Here is a 15,587-nt window from a genome sequence, read left to right as displayed (position 1 = left end):
GTCAATTAGCGTGTGTCATTGAGGTGACCCCCTGAGGTTTAGTCATTCCTTCCCTGCAGGGGTACTGGTGAGCGAATATGACAGAATGGATTGCGCAGAGCTTCACATGCATATTCTTTCTTCCACCTCAAAGCAATCTCAAGGTTTCCACGATATAATGAGTGATCCTATCGCAATTGACCAGAATACCAACAAGCTCCCTGCTCAAGCTCTCACTTGGTCCATATCATAATCAGATGGAAAGATTCATGAGCGCTAACATTCGATTATTTCAGATTTAACTCCATTTAATACATTGAGAAAATGTTGTATCTAGCTGTAGGTTGTAACTGCTGCTTTGCCTGAAGAAGTTCAAAGCAGTCTGAAGATTTCTTGTCACACAGAAATATATTTGAGTTTTCTTTGGGAGCATTACTCGGAAAAGGGTGTGACTATATGCCTTAAGCATTTGTACAGAGTGCCAAGTTTCAGCAAATTTTCATGCATAATACTTTCACTCCAGCAAAGTTAATGTCTATTTACGTGAAGCACAAAAAAATACAATTCCAACTTCTGAAAAAGAAGGTTACACGCTCCAGATATTTTAATTAACAATCCCTGCAGCTCAGAAGAAGACGCACATTGAGCGATTTCTTCCCCTGGGGACGACATCGCAAACAATCAAATTTGCCACAACGGTATCCACCCACAATGCACCTGAAGTGATCCGTCAACACAAAGTGCTAATTGATATGGTTAAACTGAAATCATGTCTCAGATAACCTGCGGAAACTCTAGCTGTAGAATAACAGGCTTGAACTTTCTGCGTGGTTTAACTTCGTCATCAGTTGATTAAGTGTACATGAGTAAATAAACAGAGTTATTTGTCTAAATTGACCAAAACGTTGTCCTGCTCATTTGGCGCATGATTTTGAAGGACCACCACTGTTGAATCTACACGTATGTGCTTGAGCAGGACACTTTACTCCCACATTGCTTCTCTTATTATAGGGGTCGAGTCTGAACATGCTGAATGTGTTTATTTCAATTTTCATCATTAACTGTTATTTTGGAGAAAAAAATTGGTACAGTGGAACCCCGGTAACACGACCACCCAAGGGACTAAGCCGAAGTGGTCGTGTTACCGGGGTGGTCGCGTTAGTGAATTTAAGAATCATAAGTAGGTTTTCCCGCCAAAACATCGTCCTGCTGTGTGTACATTGACATGCATGAATGACTACGCCACCGGGTGATTCGATAATTTTGTGTGTATATTACGAATAAAAAATCATTTTCTTGAGTGTTTTGCGTTTAATTTGCAACTTATGTAAATGAGTGAATAAACTGACGAGAGCTAATTAGACCAAACATTACATTAAAACTTGAGCATGCTAATTAGAACAAGCATGTAATTCACACCATCGGCAGCTGCCCTTCTTGATGTCAAGCTAATATTCCCGCTAACATTGAGAGAGGTGATGTGAGAAGATGTTGAGAATTCTTCCTGATGTCTTCCTGCTTTAACTTCAGCCAATTTGAACTGGTACTGATTAAATCATCTTTTTAATAACGTATTTTATCAACATTACGACGTAGTGAGCATTCTTTACTTGAGTATCGGTACTCTTACTAATCAACATAATTTATTTGTCCTAAAAACTACGTGTGCATGCCTCTTGACATCATTTAATACTAAATGATGAAACAAAAAACCGTGAGTCGAAAAGAAAGTTTATTCTTCATTTTATTTGCGTTTACATTTGATCAAACTCACTTACACATCATTTATTTTCATATGGATTCCCATGTGTTCGAGGTGCTAATTATCAACACGGATTTGCGAGAAGGTGCCAATTGATACGATGCGGTCATGGTTGATTACGGCAATTAGGCCTCATGGTCGCGTTAGCGGGGTTAATTTGCAGTTTGGGACCGACCAAGCTGGTGGTCGCGGTCTGGGTACCGGGGTGGTCGTGTTAGCGAGGGCCAGTTAATGGGAATTAGAGAGAAAACCATTCGGGACCGGAGAATTTTGGTCGTGTTCGCGGGGTGGTCGCGTTACTGAGGTGGTCGCCGACCGGGGTTCCACTGTATTCTCAAAAAGTGTCGTTTGTTAATTTCTTTCTTAATTTTTCTAATTACAGGCTGTGATGAAAGAATTGCGAGCGTTATCTCAGTCGTTGCAATGTCAACAAGTCGATGCGAAGAATGCCGATCGCTTTGTCAAGGAGAGCCGAGCTAGGTGTGAAGACGCAAGGTTGGTTTCCTAATGTATCTTGAAGATAATTGATATCCTCGGGGTATAAGTCTGTTTTTTGCATTTAATTGGATTACTTAGACGGTTGTGTATTACTAGCGCGGAGTTACCATGATTTGAGGGCACACTTCAAACTAGAGAAGGATGTTCTCTGCAATTTTCACTGAATGTATTGTTTTCTGGAGAGATTCTGCAATCAAGGGTATTGTCTGCTGCGCAACTGAATCATTGGCAACTTCTTTTCAGCATCTGAAAATCCTTGTTGTCGCTTCGAGGTAATTAGTTGGTAATGCCACCTGAAATATTGCCTCCAGTTTGTGGAAATAGGTGCAGCCAACCAACTATATTGGATATGACATTGGGCATTATCAAAAATGGATCAAATCTGTACTTGGCATTATCTTGGCGCCGCTGTATTCCTGAAATAGGTGCAGCCAGCTTGGAAATGACAATCGGTTTTATCAAGGCGTTGCCATATTGAGGTTGGCAATAACTTTATCAGTCAACGTTGGCATCACTGTATAATGACCAAGAGAGGGTTAAAGTAATATCCTGGTGGGAATACGGCCTGTTCTTCTTTCCCGTCAATTTGACTCGAAGCATCGCCGCGCCCACCCAGCGGTGATCGAATCGCCGCGCTTCTTGTTAGTCTAATCAGCCTGAAATCGACAGCGGCTTGTCAATTACCTGAACTAATATTTGGCGGAGGACTTGTTGAACTACATATCCGAGATCATCGATGTCTTTCACTTGGTCCCTGGGCAGTTTCTTCAAGTCTTGTTTACACAGTTCAAGTGGTAGGATTTGTAATCGAAACAGGTGCCAGGTTTCACCGAAAGTGGTTCCTGTTGTTTGGGATTTAGAGAAGTGTTCTTGCTGAAAGATAGCTTAAATTGGGAGAATTGTAATCGACACAAGTGTAATGTTTGAAATTTTGCTTGCACCAGCTTACTGTGTGCTTGGGGAAAGAACATTAATTCATTGGTGTGTTTCTAGGCACTTCTTCTGTGGAGTGCTATTTAAGTCATCCTCCTACTTCGGTTGATGACATCCATCATGTCCAAAGCAGAGGTTGCAAGTTTGTCAGAATTAATGATCACTTTTTAACCTCTCCTGGTGACTAGAGGGCATGCTGGTTGCAATTTTTTTTTTTCTAAATGAGGTTGATACTGAAATTGTTGATATATACTAATTACTTCATACCAATCCTAAAACTAAAGCATTATTCCTTAACCCTTCCTGCAAATTATATCCACAATGCACTGCAGGGAGTAAATCGTTAAAAAAATGCGAATGGTGTATTTGTTGTACAGTCAAACCGTCATCCTCAGCATCTCGGAAAAGCCTTAATACTTCCGACAACCTTCCAGAAATAACCAAATGTTTGTGAGATGACGTCAAAGGCAGTTGATGACAGTGTCGAAAGGAAACTTCAATCATTAAGGAGTTTGAAGTATCCGCACTGCATGCAATGGAGAACTACATAATGCATTATTTTCGATCTCTTGTGTAATGTGTTTACCCGATTCCTGAAAAATGACCATGTCTGCTAATAATAACTTGAGTAGTGTCCACTACCGGAAGATGTATGGCCATGTTGATGGTGTTACTGCTTCTTGGCGTAGCTGATGAAAATTGCTTCCTGTCCGCCATTTTTGATATGCTAGTCACGGACGTATGGTCAGCTACATGGTATCTAGATTTGAGCGTGATAGCTCCGTCGAGAGTTCAACTTTCTTCCTGCTGTGAAATCTATTATAGTCTGTCTTTGAGCGCCTGGATTGGTGAATTCAGAGTCTTTATAGCCATAATGTGTGGTGACGGGTTTCATGTGTTACATGCATATTTATTTGGCAGACTTTATACAGATAGTTAACTAGATGTAAGCTTACCAGAAGAGGTAAACAAACAACGGACAGGGACATTGCTGAGATCAACAATAAGATTACAGTAGAACCTCCCTTAGCGGACACCTCTCTATTACAGACACCCTCTCTATTAAGGACACTAGTTTTGGTCCCAAAGTGGGCGTTTCCATTCAATTTGACCTCTCTAATCAGGACACCTCTCTTTTAAGGACAGCACTTGTCAGTCCACAGGGTGTCCTTAATAGAGAGGTTCTACTGTATATCTTATGATTTCACATATTCCAACATCATAGGCCTGGGAGACGCTGTTTGAGGACATGCCATCTATTGTCTGATGTGAAGACGCAGCTTGCGGGAGTGTTAGCCTCTGGCAATATTGGCTATTTGACTACGACATGATATAGACACAGCCTATCCTTGGAAGATTATTAGTGAGATGTACCACTGCACACTCTTTAATTAACGACTCAATTCTTTTGATCATTTTCCTCAATGGCCTCTTCTAAGGCCAGTTAAAGATATAAACCTGAGTCTCTTCCCTGTCCGCCTTGATTTTGGCCACCCACCGCCCTGAAAATATCTTTTATTTTCCACTTTCTTCCACCATTTTATAGCAGTTTATATCAGACCACACATGTACAGCCCATGCTGGCAGCATGATTATGATTCCTTATGATATAAATCATGATATAAATCATGATTTAGATGATATAGGAATACCTTGTTGGAAGCGGACCTCTCTCCTTGGTTTGGTCATATTTTTTCCTGAAATTATTTGACACTGACGTCGACCAGCCTTAAAAATTGAAAGTGAAAATTGTCGATAAGCTGAGTTTGAGGTTAGGTTCGGACGAGAAACAATTTTTTCATTTGCCTAATACTGAAATTGCCTTGATAATGGAGATTGCGTTTGTATTGTATCGGAAATATTTTCAGGATACGATCTAATTGTATTTGATGTCATTGTGAATATAATGCGATTAATGGCCAGCTTCATCGTATTGAATGATTTGGGTGTGGTGATGTTGCTCTGTTTAATGCAATAAAAAAAACATCAAAGAACTGTTGTCCTTGATTCCCCTATGACCATCACAATACCAACACTCAAAAGCCTCTTTTGATATATATATATTCTGCAGATTCAATTTTTTAACCAGGAACAGCAGAACTGGGATCTTTATAAATTTGCACCATCAAAAGAATTTATTGGCACCATCAAAGTTCCCACCTTGAAATGAACTTTTCACTCATGTCAACATGAAGGGTGACACAGGCTTCCTTGCATTATGATGCACCATGACAATAGCACTGCCAAGCAGTCCCATTATTATGACATGGTCAAGTCAGATTTGGAGAAAGCTGTGGGGCCATGGGGTCACAGTGGGGCCTAGGGGTCACAGTTGGGCCTGGGGTCATCATTCTTCATTGAACGTGCATGTCGTAAGTTAAAATTACACTGCATGTTGCAGCATCAAGAGGTGACTGATAAATATCAAGCAGGTCACTTCGGGAGAGTAAGTCCCCAGCAGGTTAGAGTGGGTTAATTTCCAGTCGATACTATCATGACCTTGGCACCATGTTAGCACTTATCCATCATCTTAAAATCGATAACCTAAGATATGATTATATCGGCAATCAAAAGCAGCATCTCCTGCGCGATATTCCTCCTTTCAAAATGGACCACCCACTCAGCCGCGATATTACAGTGCTCCGTCCTTGATAAATCACTCTTTCAGTCCTGTGACATTTACGTTAGAGCCAGGTTAATTCTAAACCTTTTATCACTGAAGCCATAGATTCGAACATTTTCAAGGCTTCGCTGTTCATTTTTCACAGCGATGATGCCTCTCTCGAAGGTTTATAATAAAATAGATTTCTTGTTAAATACTTCTTGTTTGCCTGCCGTGTTTTAAATGGGCATTCACATCATCTTGAAGGTATTCTTAATGCTTTGGAATTACAAGTTCAAGCCAAAATGGCGATGCCTATATGGTCAACCCTTTAATGAGCTAACATGCTATCTCTTCTTTATGGTATCCTATCTCTTCTGTATGGTATCCTTACCACCTAATCACTGCAGCTTAACTTAAGTTAACCAATGACATTGCAGGTTATACACCAACCTGCAATGTCATTGGTTATTTCAAATAAATAGTGCCATTATCAAATGTGACAAGGCTTCTGGTAGGTGGATGTTTAAAATCCAGTATAAAGGCATACCACCTAATCTCTACAGCTTAACTTAAGTTAACCAATGACATTGCAGGTTATACACCAACCTGCAATATCATTGGTTATTTCAAATAAATAGTGCCGTTATCAAATGTGACAAGGCTTCTGGTAGGTGGATGTGTAAAATCCAGTATAAAGGCATACCACCTAATCTCTACAGCTTAACTTAAGTTAACCAATGACATTACAGGTTATACACCAACCTGCAATGTCATTGGTTATTTCAAATAAATAGTGCCGTTATCAAATGTGACAAGGATTCTGGTAGGTGGATGTTTAAAATCCAGTATAAAGGCATACCACCTAATCTCTACAGCTTAACTTAAGTTAACCAATGACATTGCAGGTTATACACCAACCTGCAATGTCATTGGTTATTTCAAATAAATAGTGTCGTTATCAAATGTGTCAAGGCTTCTGGTTGGTGGATGTTTAAATTCCAGTATAAAGGCAGCCAATGGCAATGTGCTTCTCTGAGTTGACTCTTCTTGCTATACACCTCTGTCCTCAACCTCATTCACTCCAGCTAATCCTCCTTGGTCATGTTGTTTGCTTATTGGATTTTTGCCTGCAGCTGGACATTGTTCCCTTGACAATAGAGCTGACAGTCAGAAAGAAAAAGGCAGCTGGTGTGTGCTTTTCATTAAAACCCCATCACCTAGATTCCCCATTGGCCGATTTCTCATCTTCTTTCCAATGTGCTGTTTACATTTAAACACCAAGAGATGAGGCTGCGTCAAATAGCCGTTGGCGTGTATTTTGATCGCCACTGTTCTGGTCTTAGGTCTCATCGATTGTCATTTGGTACTGGTCAGAAGAAGCATTTACAACATTAATGGTCAAAGGTAATATGGCACTGGTCAAAAGTAACATGCATGGCTGTGTGCAACATTTACTATAGTAAAGCAACATTTCGGATTGTGAGCCTATCAATCAATAATGAACGACATTTATCAAGATAAGGGAATACAACTTTTGGAAAAATGGTATTAAATTAAATTTTGCAACGCTTTAATGTTAAAATATCCCTCATAAATGTAATTTTTGTCAGTAGTATTAAGCTCAATGGTATTACCTTGACGCAGCAGTGTGTACTCCTCTGCTTGACTGCTAAGAAAAGAACGTTAAGGCAGATGCTGTTTCAAGTATTCCATTACAAAACATTCAACGCTATTAAGTTACATGTAAGCTGGATGCAGCGTACAGCCATTTGAAATGCTGAAACTGCTTGAAAATGCTTTGAACTTGATGAAAATAATCTTCTTGTCTAACTACAGCATCAAAGGATCTTAAATATCAATAAGTGGCTTAAGGCCCCATTTATTTCAGCGCTGCATTATTTTCATGTTGCCAGGGCTATATTTTACGCGGCGGCGGCGGCGGGGGGGCAGGGGTCAACTGCCTCCAGACGTCTCCGAAAAACATGTTTTATAAGAACTCGTGTCTCAAATTTCCATGTCCATACATGTAGGACGTCTTTATATGCCGTACTCCCCTGGTTCAAGTACATTATGTTAACTCCTCAAGTTGTTGCCAACTGATATTATTCGGTCTGAAATGTTTTAGGAAGTTGATCCTCAGCTCCCCTTTTTCTTATTCGTCTCTAAAAAAATCAACGAAAATGCTCATCACTCCAATTACCATGTCGCCCATAGGAACCTCTTCATATACCCTACAGCTACGGTTCAAGTGGATGGCCGCTGACACCTGATGTCATACACTGATGACATATGACAATCAAAATAAGATTAAGTGCGGAAAGAAATCGAAAGCTGCGTCAGTGCCAGGAGATGATGAGAATTTCATTAGGATGTTCATTCCCTTTGGAAATCTTTCTGCTGCGCATTTAAAAAAGAAAAGTTAGTGAAAATGATGAGGTTTTAACGACTGTGCTCTGTGTGTCCAGTAAGCAATGGTAAAGAGGCAAGAATCTCAATGATTGATATTTTGTTGTCCCCCCTGCCTTCAATTCCCCTTTATTATATGTTCCATACAGACATTTTAACACATATCAAAATCCTTTTGTCTCCATTTTCATTTTCCCATATTTGGATTGGAGAAGAAAAACTGTTGACATTTCTTGAACTTTATCTCAAAGTTCTTCACTGAACAAAAGATACAGATAAGGTTCTTGATGCCATTGATTTATTTCATCTAGGGGCAGATCCATGCAGTGGTGAAGAAAATGGAGTGGTGTGACATTATAGTCAATTGGGAAGTATTTTTTAGGGCTGATACTAGGTGTTTTGGGCAAACACCATATATCATCAGCTAGAAGGCGGACACTTCGATCATACTCCATTCCAAAGCACTGCACTAATAGCAAATAGGATGCAGGTTGTTTTTGTCGAACCATCACCAATACAGACGATTTTTGCGGTGGAAATGTCATGATCGGAGGTTAGCCGGATGATCAAAAGTCACTGTCTACTAGACTTTTGATTGATTGAGTTCAGTCGGGATGATTTGTGCAGAGGCAATACATGTTGATGTCAAGTGAAAGTGGTATTCCATCTCCAAAATGATTCAAGCATGTTGACAACATTTAAAAGCGCATCCTTCCAAATTCAACTTAACTTTTGGTCAAGTCAGCAGCAGCTTTCTTAGTTAATCTGTTTTCTGTACCTCATTCTCAGTTTGGGCAAGGTTCAGCACTCACACTTGTGAGAACTGGTCGTTTTCATCGAGCCATTGCCAATACAGGCAATTTCCTCCACCGTCAAAGTGTCATCATCACAAGCCGGATAAGCAAGTCACTGTCTACTGGTCGTCTGATGGATTGAGTTCAGTAAGGATGATGTGTACCCGAGGTGATATGAGTTGATGTCAAGTAACTTTGGGAATGGTACATGTATCTCAACAAACTAAGATCCGCAAAAGTTTGGCTGCCTGGAAGTGCATTCTTCATCCTGTCTCTCATAAAGGAAATTGCATATTGGAACATCTAGACAGTGAAGAATCAGATTTGAACTAATGAAAGTACTCAGAGAGGTCATCAAAATTAAATTTGGAAGGTTGAGTCCAAATTTCAATCTGTAGTCAGATTGGTGCCTGCCTGCAATTTACGCCAAGTGGCAGTTCCAAAGCAACATTCTGTGAGTACCAATTAGTCAAGAAATTGATGCCGAACTGAAGATACATGTTGCCTCACCAAACACTGAAAGGGTGGTTGCTAAAACGTCCCTCACCGAAAAGCAGTGTGATATCAGTCAGGATTCAGTCAGGTTGCAGTGTTACCTCACATTTTTATGGCAGTGTTGAAATCAGTGGAAAGCAGTCATAGGGAGTGTTTTTCAGTCACGCAATACCAAAGCATACAGTTATACAGCAATCAAAAATAGAGGTTAGGGAGTCATAAGCAGTGGTAAGACAGTCAAAATCAGTGGTAAGGCAGTCAAAAGCAGTGCTCATTTAAATATTTAGGCTGACTGATTTCCACTGCTTTTGACACTGAAAATGACTCCTCACTATGCATCATGCACAGGGCTGGCAGTGGGGTTCAGTGTTAATTTAAATATTTCGCAGCACACTGAATCCACACTGAAACACCACTGATTTTGACTGCCATTTCCAAAACCTCTTGGAGGGAGCAGTCATTTTCAGTGTTAATATGAATAATTTATTTAATGGCATGCAGGCACGAACTGTTACTTTTGCTGTCCTATTTTACTTTTTAGACGGTGTGTTTGCGTCCAATATGGCAGTGATGACGTCATCTGAACAAATAGAGAACATCGCCATTGTATGATGACGTGACACAGTAAAAAGATGACAAATTCACATCCTTGACCTACGTCATTGCAAACTTTGTCATAATGACAGTGGTCAGATGGGTTACTAGACAATTGAAACGACACATGGCACATAGCTACTGTCAGTGATGTCAGGGATTAAAGCTAGATCAAATTGACGTCCAAATAAAGTAACTGCACACGGCCTGTAGAATAATGATCTACTGATTGATGTGTATTGAGCTCCCATGCAGATAATTTGCAGTGTATACATTACAATTAACACCTATAGGGCCTACAGTAGATGCATGAAGATACATGCAGATATCTTGCAGTGTTGCATGCATTACAACACCTATAGGGCCTACAGCCTTCTTGATTTGCTGAAAATACAACTTCAGTGTCTGTCCAGGTTACCCTTTTTGCATTCATTTGGCTCCTTATGTGTTCCAATTCAAACTGACTAAAACTCCCCTCTTCTCATATTGAAATTCGGGTAAATATCGAGAAATATGAAGAGCTACCATGATTTCTTGAATGTTTGACTATCAAATTCAAACTTAATACTAGCTTCCTGTCTCAGGTTGCATTATGGGTGATATTTAACACTGAATTTGACTGCAATTACCACTGCTTTACACTGCCATCAAGTCTTAATCTCACCAGTCATAAAGCAGTGGTTTTCAGTCATGTTGAAAATGCCACGGGTTTCGATCAGAGTTGGAGAAGTGGAAATCAGTGGTCTTTCAGTCATAGGCAGTGTTTTTGAAATACGTCGTTCATAATGCAAGTGGCAGTGCTTTGCAGTGGTCTTTCAGTCAAAATCAGTGGTTTTAAAACATTAAGAAAAAATGATATGCCTAAGACAGTCATATGCAGTGGGGGTTTCAGTCAAAAGCAGTGTGATGCAGTCATTTTCAGTGCACTGCCTTTCGGTGAGGGGTATGCCAGACCTGAGGGGGTAGCCGAGATTTGGGGTGAAATGAAAGTTCAACCCGTGGGGTATAAATTGGGACAACCACTAATGGATTGCTCATTGTACTTTTGGCTACTGGTCAATTGAGAGGCCACTGTGATGGCTTGAGACTGTCTTGTACATTTTAAAAAGTCCAACCGACATTTATCCAATAGAATTGTCGGTTCAAGACTGTCATACTGACATAGGATTAATCTACCCGGGTAGACGGTCCTGTCTGCCCAGTGCCTTTAAGTGCAAGCACAAGCCTACCTGTTTGCCCTAAGCGTCGTGTTCTTCTTGGTGATTATTCATTCATACGGTTGCTTAGTGCGGTGCTGTGTCTATGAATAAATGGACATCGTCTTGGTCAGGTACTCTGTCATGAACTGGTAAAGAGGTCGATCGAAAAAACTGAGAAAGGGTGGGTGCCCTACAGGCTTTTTCAGAAGTAATTAGGTCCACTTTAACCTGGAAACTGTGTTGGGTCTAAAAATCTGATTTAGGAAAAAACTAGACATTGAAGAAATTGACACAATGAACCTTTCACACAGTGGATCAAAAGGACACACACTTTTACCTCGTGAAAAATCCTTTTATGACAAATTTTCAAAAAATCTGTTTTCATTTACAAATATTTTCTGCAAATAAGGCTGAGTGCTAGCCCCCAAGAGGATATTCTACACTTCTATACAAAAAATCAAGAATCAATAAAGTCTTCATCAATTCTTGATAGCATGGGCACCCAAATAACTTGAGAATATCTTGTACATCATAAAACAGTGGATATGCTTTCAATTGTGTTACAAAGGGTTAAATTATCATAATGCAAGCTATCCAAGAGATAAATTGACATGGCCTCATATCTGATAAAAGATGATTATGTTGGCAAACGGTGGTGGCTACGGGTGGAGCAATTGTCACCAATATGATGTATCATGTTCTCATATATTGTCGGCCTAGGGATTGGAGACAATAACATGTCACACTGCAGTCAAGCTTGTAATTTAACCCATCACAGCGACTAACTGGCTCGCATGTCACCTTGCCTTTTGTCATAACCTTCATTTATCTCTACTTGATTAGGGTACACACCACCCTAGGGGATGGAATGGTTGTGAAAATTGGCATATCATGTTTCATTAGGGAGCAAACCTTTTGCGCTTATTTCGTAACAAGCTACGAATACATCAACTCATGAAAAGTTTAGGATCTATCAATGAATGACAGGGTTTCTTGAAAAATATCGTGATTGCTGGGGGGGGGGGGTCCATTAGGTCATGGCCATGCTTGGGGGGTCAATATTTGTTTCCATGAATTATCAAACAAATGCCTTGGTCGAGTGAGCCGATATATATTTTGGGGCTTGTTGGACGTGACTGGGGTAAGGTTTCCTTTGAAATTTAGCACATTCTTGATTGGTTTCTATTGATTTCGGGAAGAGGGTGTCGAGAAGGTTCCTTTCAAAAATCACCTCACAATATTCAATATGGTCGCCATGGCGGCCATCTTGAATTTCATTTCCAACTCTTTGGGGGCATATGCCACATTTTGCGTTGCTCTTGTTGTCTTGGGATGCCACTCTTGGGTCCCAATGTTTATCTCAGTTCAGAATCGCAGCCTCTGTCCCATACTGTCAAGACTCTTTACCCGAAATTTCTTTTATCGGTGCCGATTTGCTAAGGTCGAGTCATGGCAATCTCCATTGTAAATCAGCTAACTGTCTTATCTGTCCTTTCTAAGTTGCAGTCCTTTGCAGGGAAACTATTTGATAGCTTGTCAGATGTCATTGAGGGATTATTCCCGAGGGATGTCAGATGTTCTGACTCTTGTCCTGGAAGATGAACCGGAATACGCAAGCCCCATTGGGAGGATTTAAGTAAATGGTTGAAATAACCAGTAGAATGTTGCTGAGATTCGCATTAGCTGTTGCCAGGATTAATTTGCTCTTGTTGAGAAATAATGCCTGTTTGTCAAGGAGGCTGCAGTTTTCGTAGTCCTTGTATGGAAGCAGGTCCTGAAGGGATGAGAGAATTTATATCATAACTGAGTGGGTGATATTGGATGCCATTTCCTTAATCTTGAAGGGAAAACACACGTTTTAATCTGAAACCCTTTGGTACTAGCAGATGTTTTTGATCTTCTGACGCTAGTTGCTTGTGTGATGTTTGATAAATAGCCTGAAGAATCTCAGATTCAACTTCCAATATTTGTCCTCAGGTCATGCAGGATTGGTGGATCATTATCCAAGCCCTGGTAATAATCTTGCAAAAGCTTTGCCGATACAGAAAGAAATAAGTTGCCTTGACTGAGATTTTAACTGGTGGCTTAGCCATCTAATAGAATCCTGGAGATTCCAGTGGGAAAATTAATTACACAATGGCAAAAACTGTTGCGTGTTTGCACATCCAGCAAATAAACAACTTGCATGGGAAATTTGCAAAATTCTAATCATCAAAAAACAGTCTTTTTGAGAAAAGCACTCAGGCAAGTTTTCCTTTTACTTCAGTTTCCCTTTAGTTGCTGAAAAAATATCTACATGTATATGAAGAATTCATTCTCAAAGATTTTCTGCATATTGGTGTATATCTTCATGTTATTGATTTTTCTGCAACTTGATGGCCTTCTTTATGAGGAAATCATTAGTGTAATGGATATTTTTGTAAAATATTTTATGAATAACTTTAGCTACCATCATGGAATGTGATTGTGGCATGTTTTGTACAAGAGTTGTTTGTTTACAAAAATGATTTTGTTGGAAATTTTGTTTTGGAATTTGCAGTTTGAAAGATGAAAAGCTAAAAGGAATAATACGCAATGCGGTTCTACATCAGAACTATTTCCTATATCAAATATTTTTCGGTTAGAAAAACATTTGGGGGATATCCATGCTCAGGTTATCTGAAAAGCAAAGCAACCTCTATGCAGTCAGTGCGACACCTTTGAAAGACCACACCAATGTGTGTTTTGTTGTCAGAAAGCTTTCTTCAATTTCAGTTACGAAACACGAAATACAAGATATTGTCTCACAAACGTGCCGTGCCGTATGTCACATGCTTTAACCGTTGGTTATCATTTTTCAGAACCGAGCTGATGTTGACAGAATTCAAACGAGACAATGCGGCAACTGAACTGGACGAGATTCAGACGGACATCATGAAGAGAAAGAAACGGCTACGTGATCTGGATGACCAAGTAAAAGATCACAACGAGAGATTGCGCGAGTTTGAGGATATCGGGATGAATCCAGAGGAGGTACGTGGGTTGTCGTGGTTTGATATCGGTCTTTATCACGATAGGGACCATCTCAAAATAAGCTGATGCTGATAACATTTAGCCAGTTTGGTGTAAAGCCGTGTCTTTCAGATTCAATCTCTACTCTCTACTGTTTGTTTATCAAAAATAACAAATTCAATTCTTCATTATCAGTTGGATAGTATAGTAAAATCTACAAGATCTTTCCTGCTTAAGGCCTTCTGCCTTCTAGCTCAGAACAGTGGAAACACCTTATTAGGTGTGCCTTACATGTTAGATTTATGAGTTAAAGGGTATAACCCATGAAAATTATAAAAGGGGGTGACTACCTCAAACACTCTCTTGCATGAGGTCTGTTAAACCTTTCCGTATCAGAAGCATAAAGAAAGAATTTAAAAAGCCAAATGTCCTGTAACCTTTGGAAAAAATGGCCCTCCTTGCTAATTGAGGATCGGTTAGAAGGATGCACATCCACTTTTAGCATGGTTTTGTAAACAGCTGTATATAAGTAAGAAGCTGTGAAGCTAATGATAAAGGTAAACCAGACAGTTATAAGATCACATTCATTAACAGTAATTGGAGAAGAGAAGGCTGCGTCACTTAATTTCTCCATTACATCTTCCCGTTGTACGTGACAACTTTAGAGATGGTGATTAAAAGGGGGAGACAGGAAACACTGGATTTGCCCATATGATGCAAAAACAGGTATAAAAGCCATGATAAAGGTCAACTGGTTTCCAAAAAATTTGAAGAACGTAAAATATGGATAAATCGATCAACCTAATTGGTACCCAACCCTGCTGGCATGTAAAACCCACTCACTAAATCTTTAGAAGAAATATTCTCCAGGCTACATGTATTCCAGGTAAAGCAAGTGCAAAAAAGTAGAGCAAATGCAAATAGTAGAAGGTTCATGATTAGAAAATAATTGTCAGTCCTTGCAATCCCCGGTATGGCAACCCCATCCTTCTAGTGTAGGCCTACCTACTCCTTGCAATCCCCAGTATGGCAACCCCATCCTTCTAGTGTAGGCCTACCTACTCCTTGCAATCCCCGGTATGGCAACCCCATCCTTCTAGTGTAGGCCTACCTACTCCTTGCAATCCCCGGTATGGCAACCCCATCCTTCTAGTGTAGGCCTACCTACTCCTTGCAATCCCCGGTATGGCAACCCCATCCTTTGGTTGAACCTACTCCTTGCAATCCCCGGTATAGCAACCCCATCCTTCCAGTGTAGGCCTACCTACTCCGTGCAATCCCTGGTATGGCAACCCCATCCTTTGGTTGAACCTACTCCTTGCAATCCCCGG

General features: G+C 40.2%; 1 protein-coding gene across 1 annotated transcript in view; it reads left to right on the top strand.

Annotated features, from left to right (window-relative positions):
- Positions 1-15,587, top strand: part of LOC135499535 (repetitive organellar protein-like) — a 166,692-nt gene that overhangs the window by 120,764 nt on the left and 30,341 nt on the right. The window contains exons 20-21 of the mRNA XM_064790351.1: positions 2,124-2,236; positions 14,106-14,277. Coding sequence (XP_064646421.1) covers positions 2,124-2,236; positions 14,106-14,277 — 285 coding nt within the window. The remainder of the gene's footprint in view (positions 1-2,123; positions 2,237-14,105; positions 14,278-15,587) is intronic.

This window comes from Lineus longissimus, chromosome 2, assembly GCF_910592395.1.
Source record: "Lineus longissimus chromosome 2, tnLinLong1.2, whole genome shotgun sequence".
Taxonomy (NCBI): Eukaryota; Metazoa; Nemertea; class Pilidiophora; order Heteronemertea; family Lineidae; genus Lineus; species Lineus longissimus.
The sequence above is the reverse complement of the archived record's forward strand: the minus strand, read 5'-3'. Positions and strand labels throughout refer to the sequence as shown.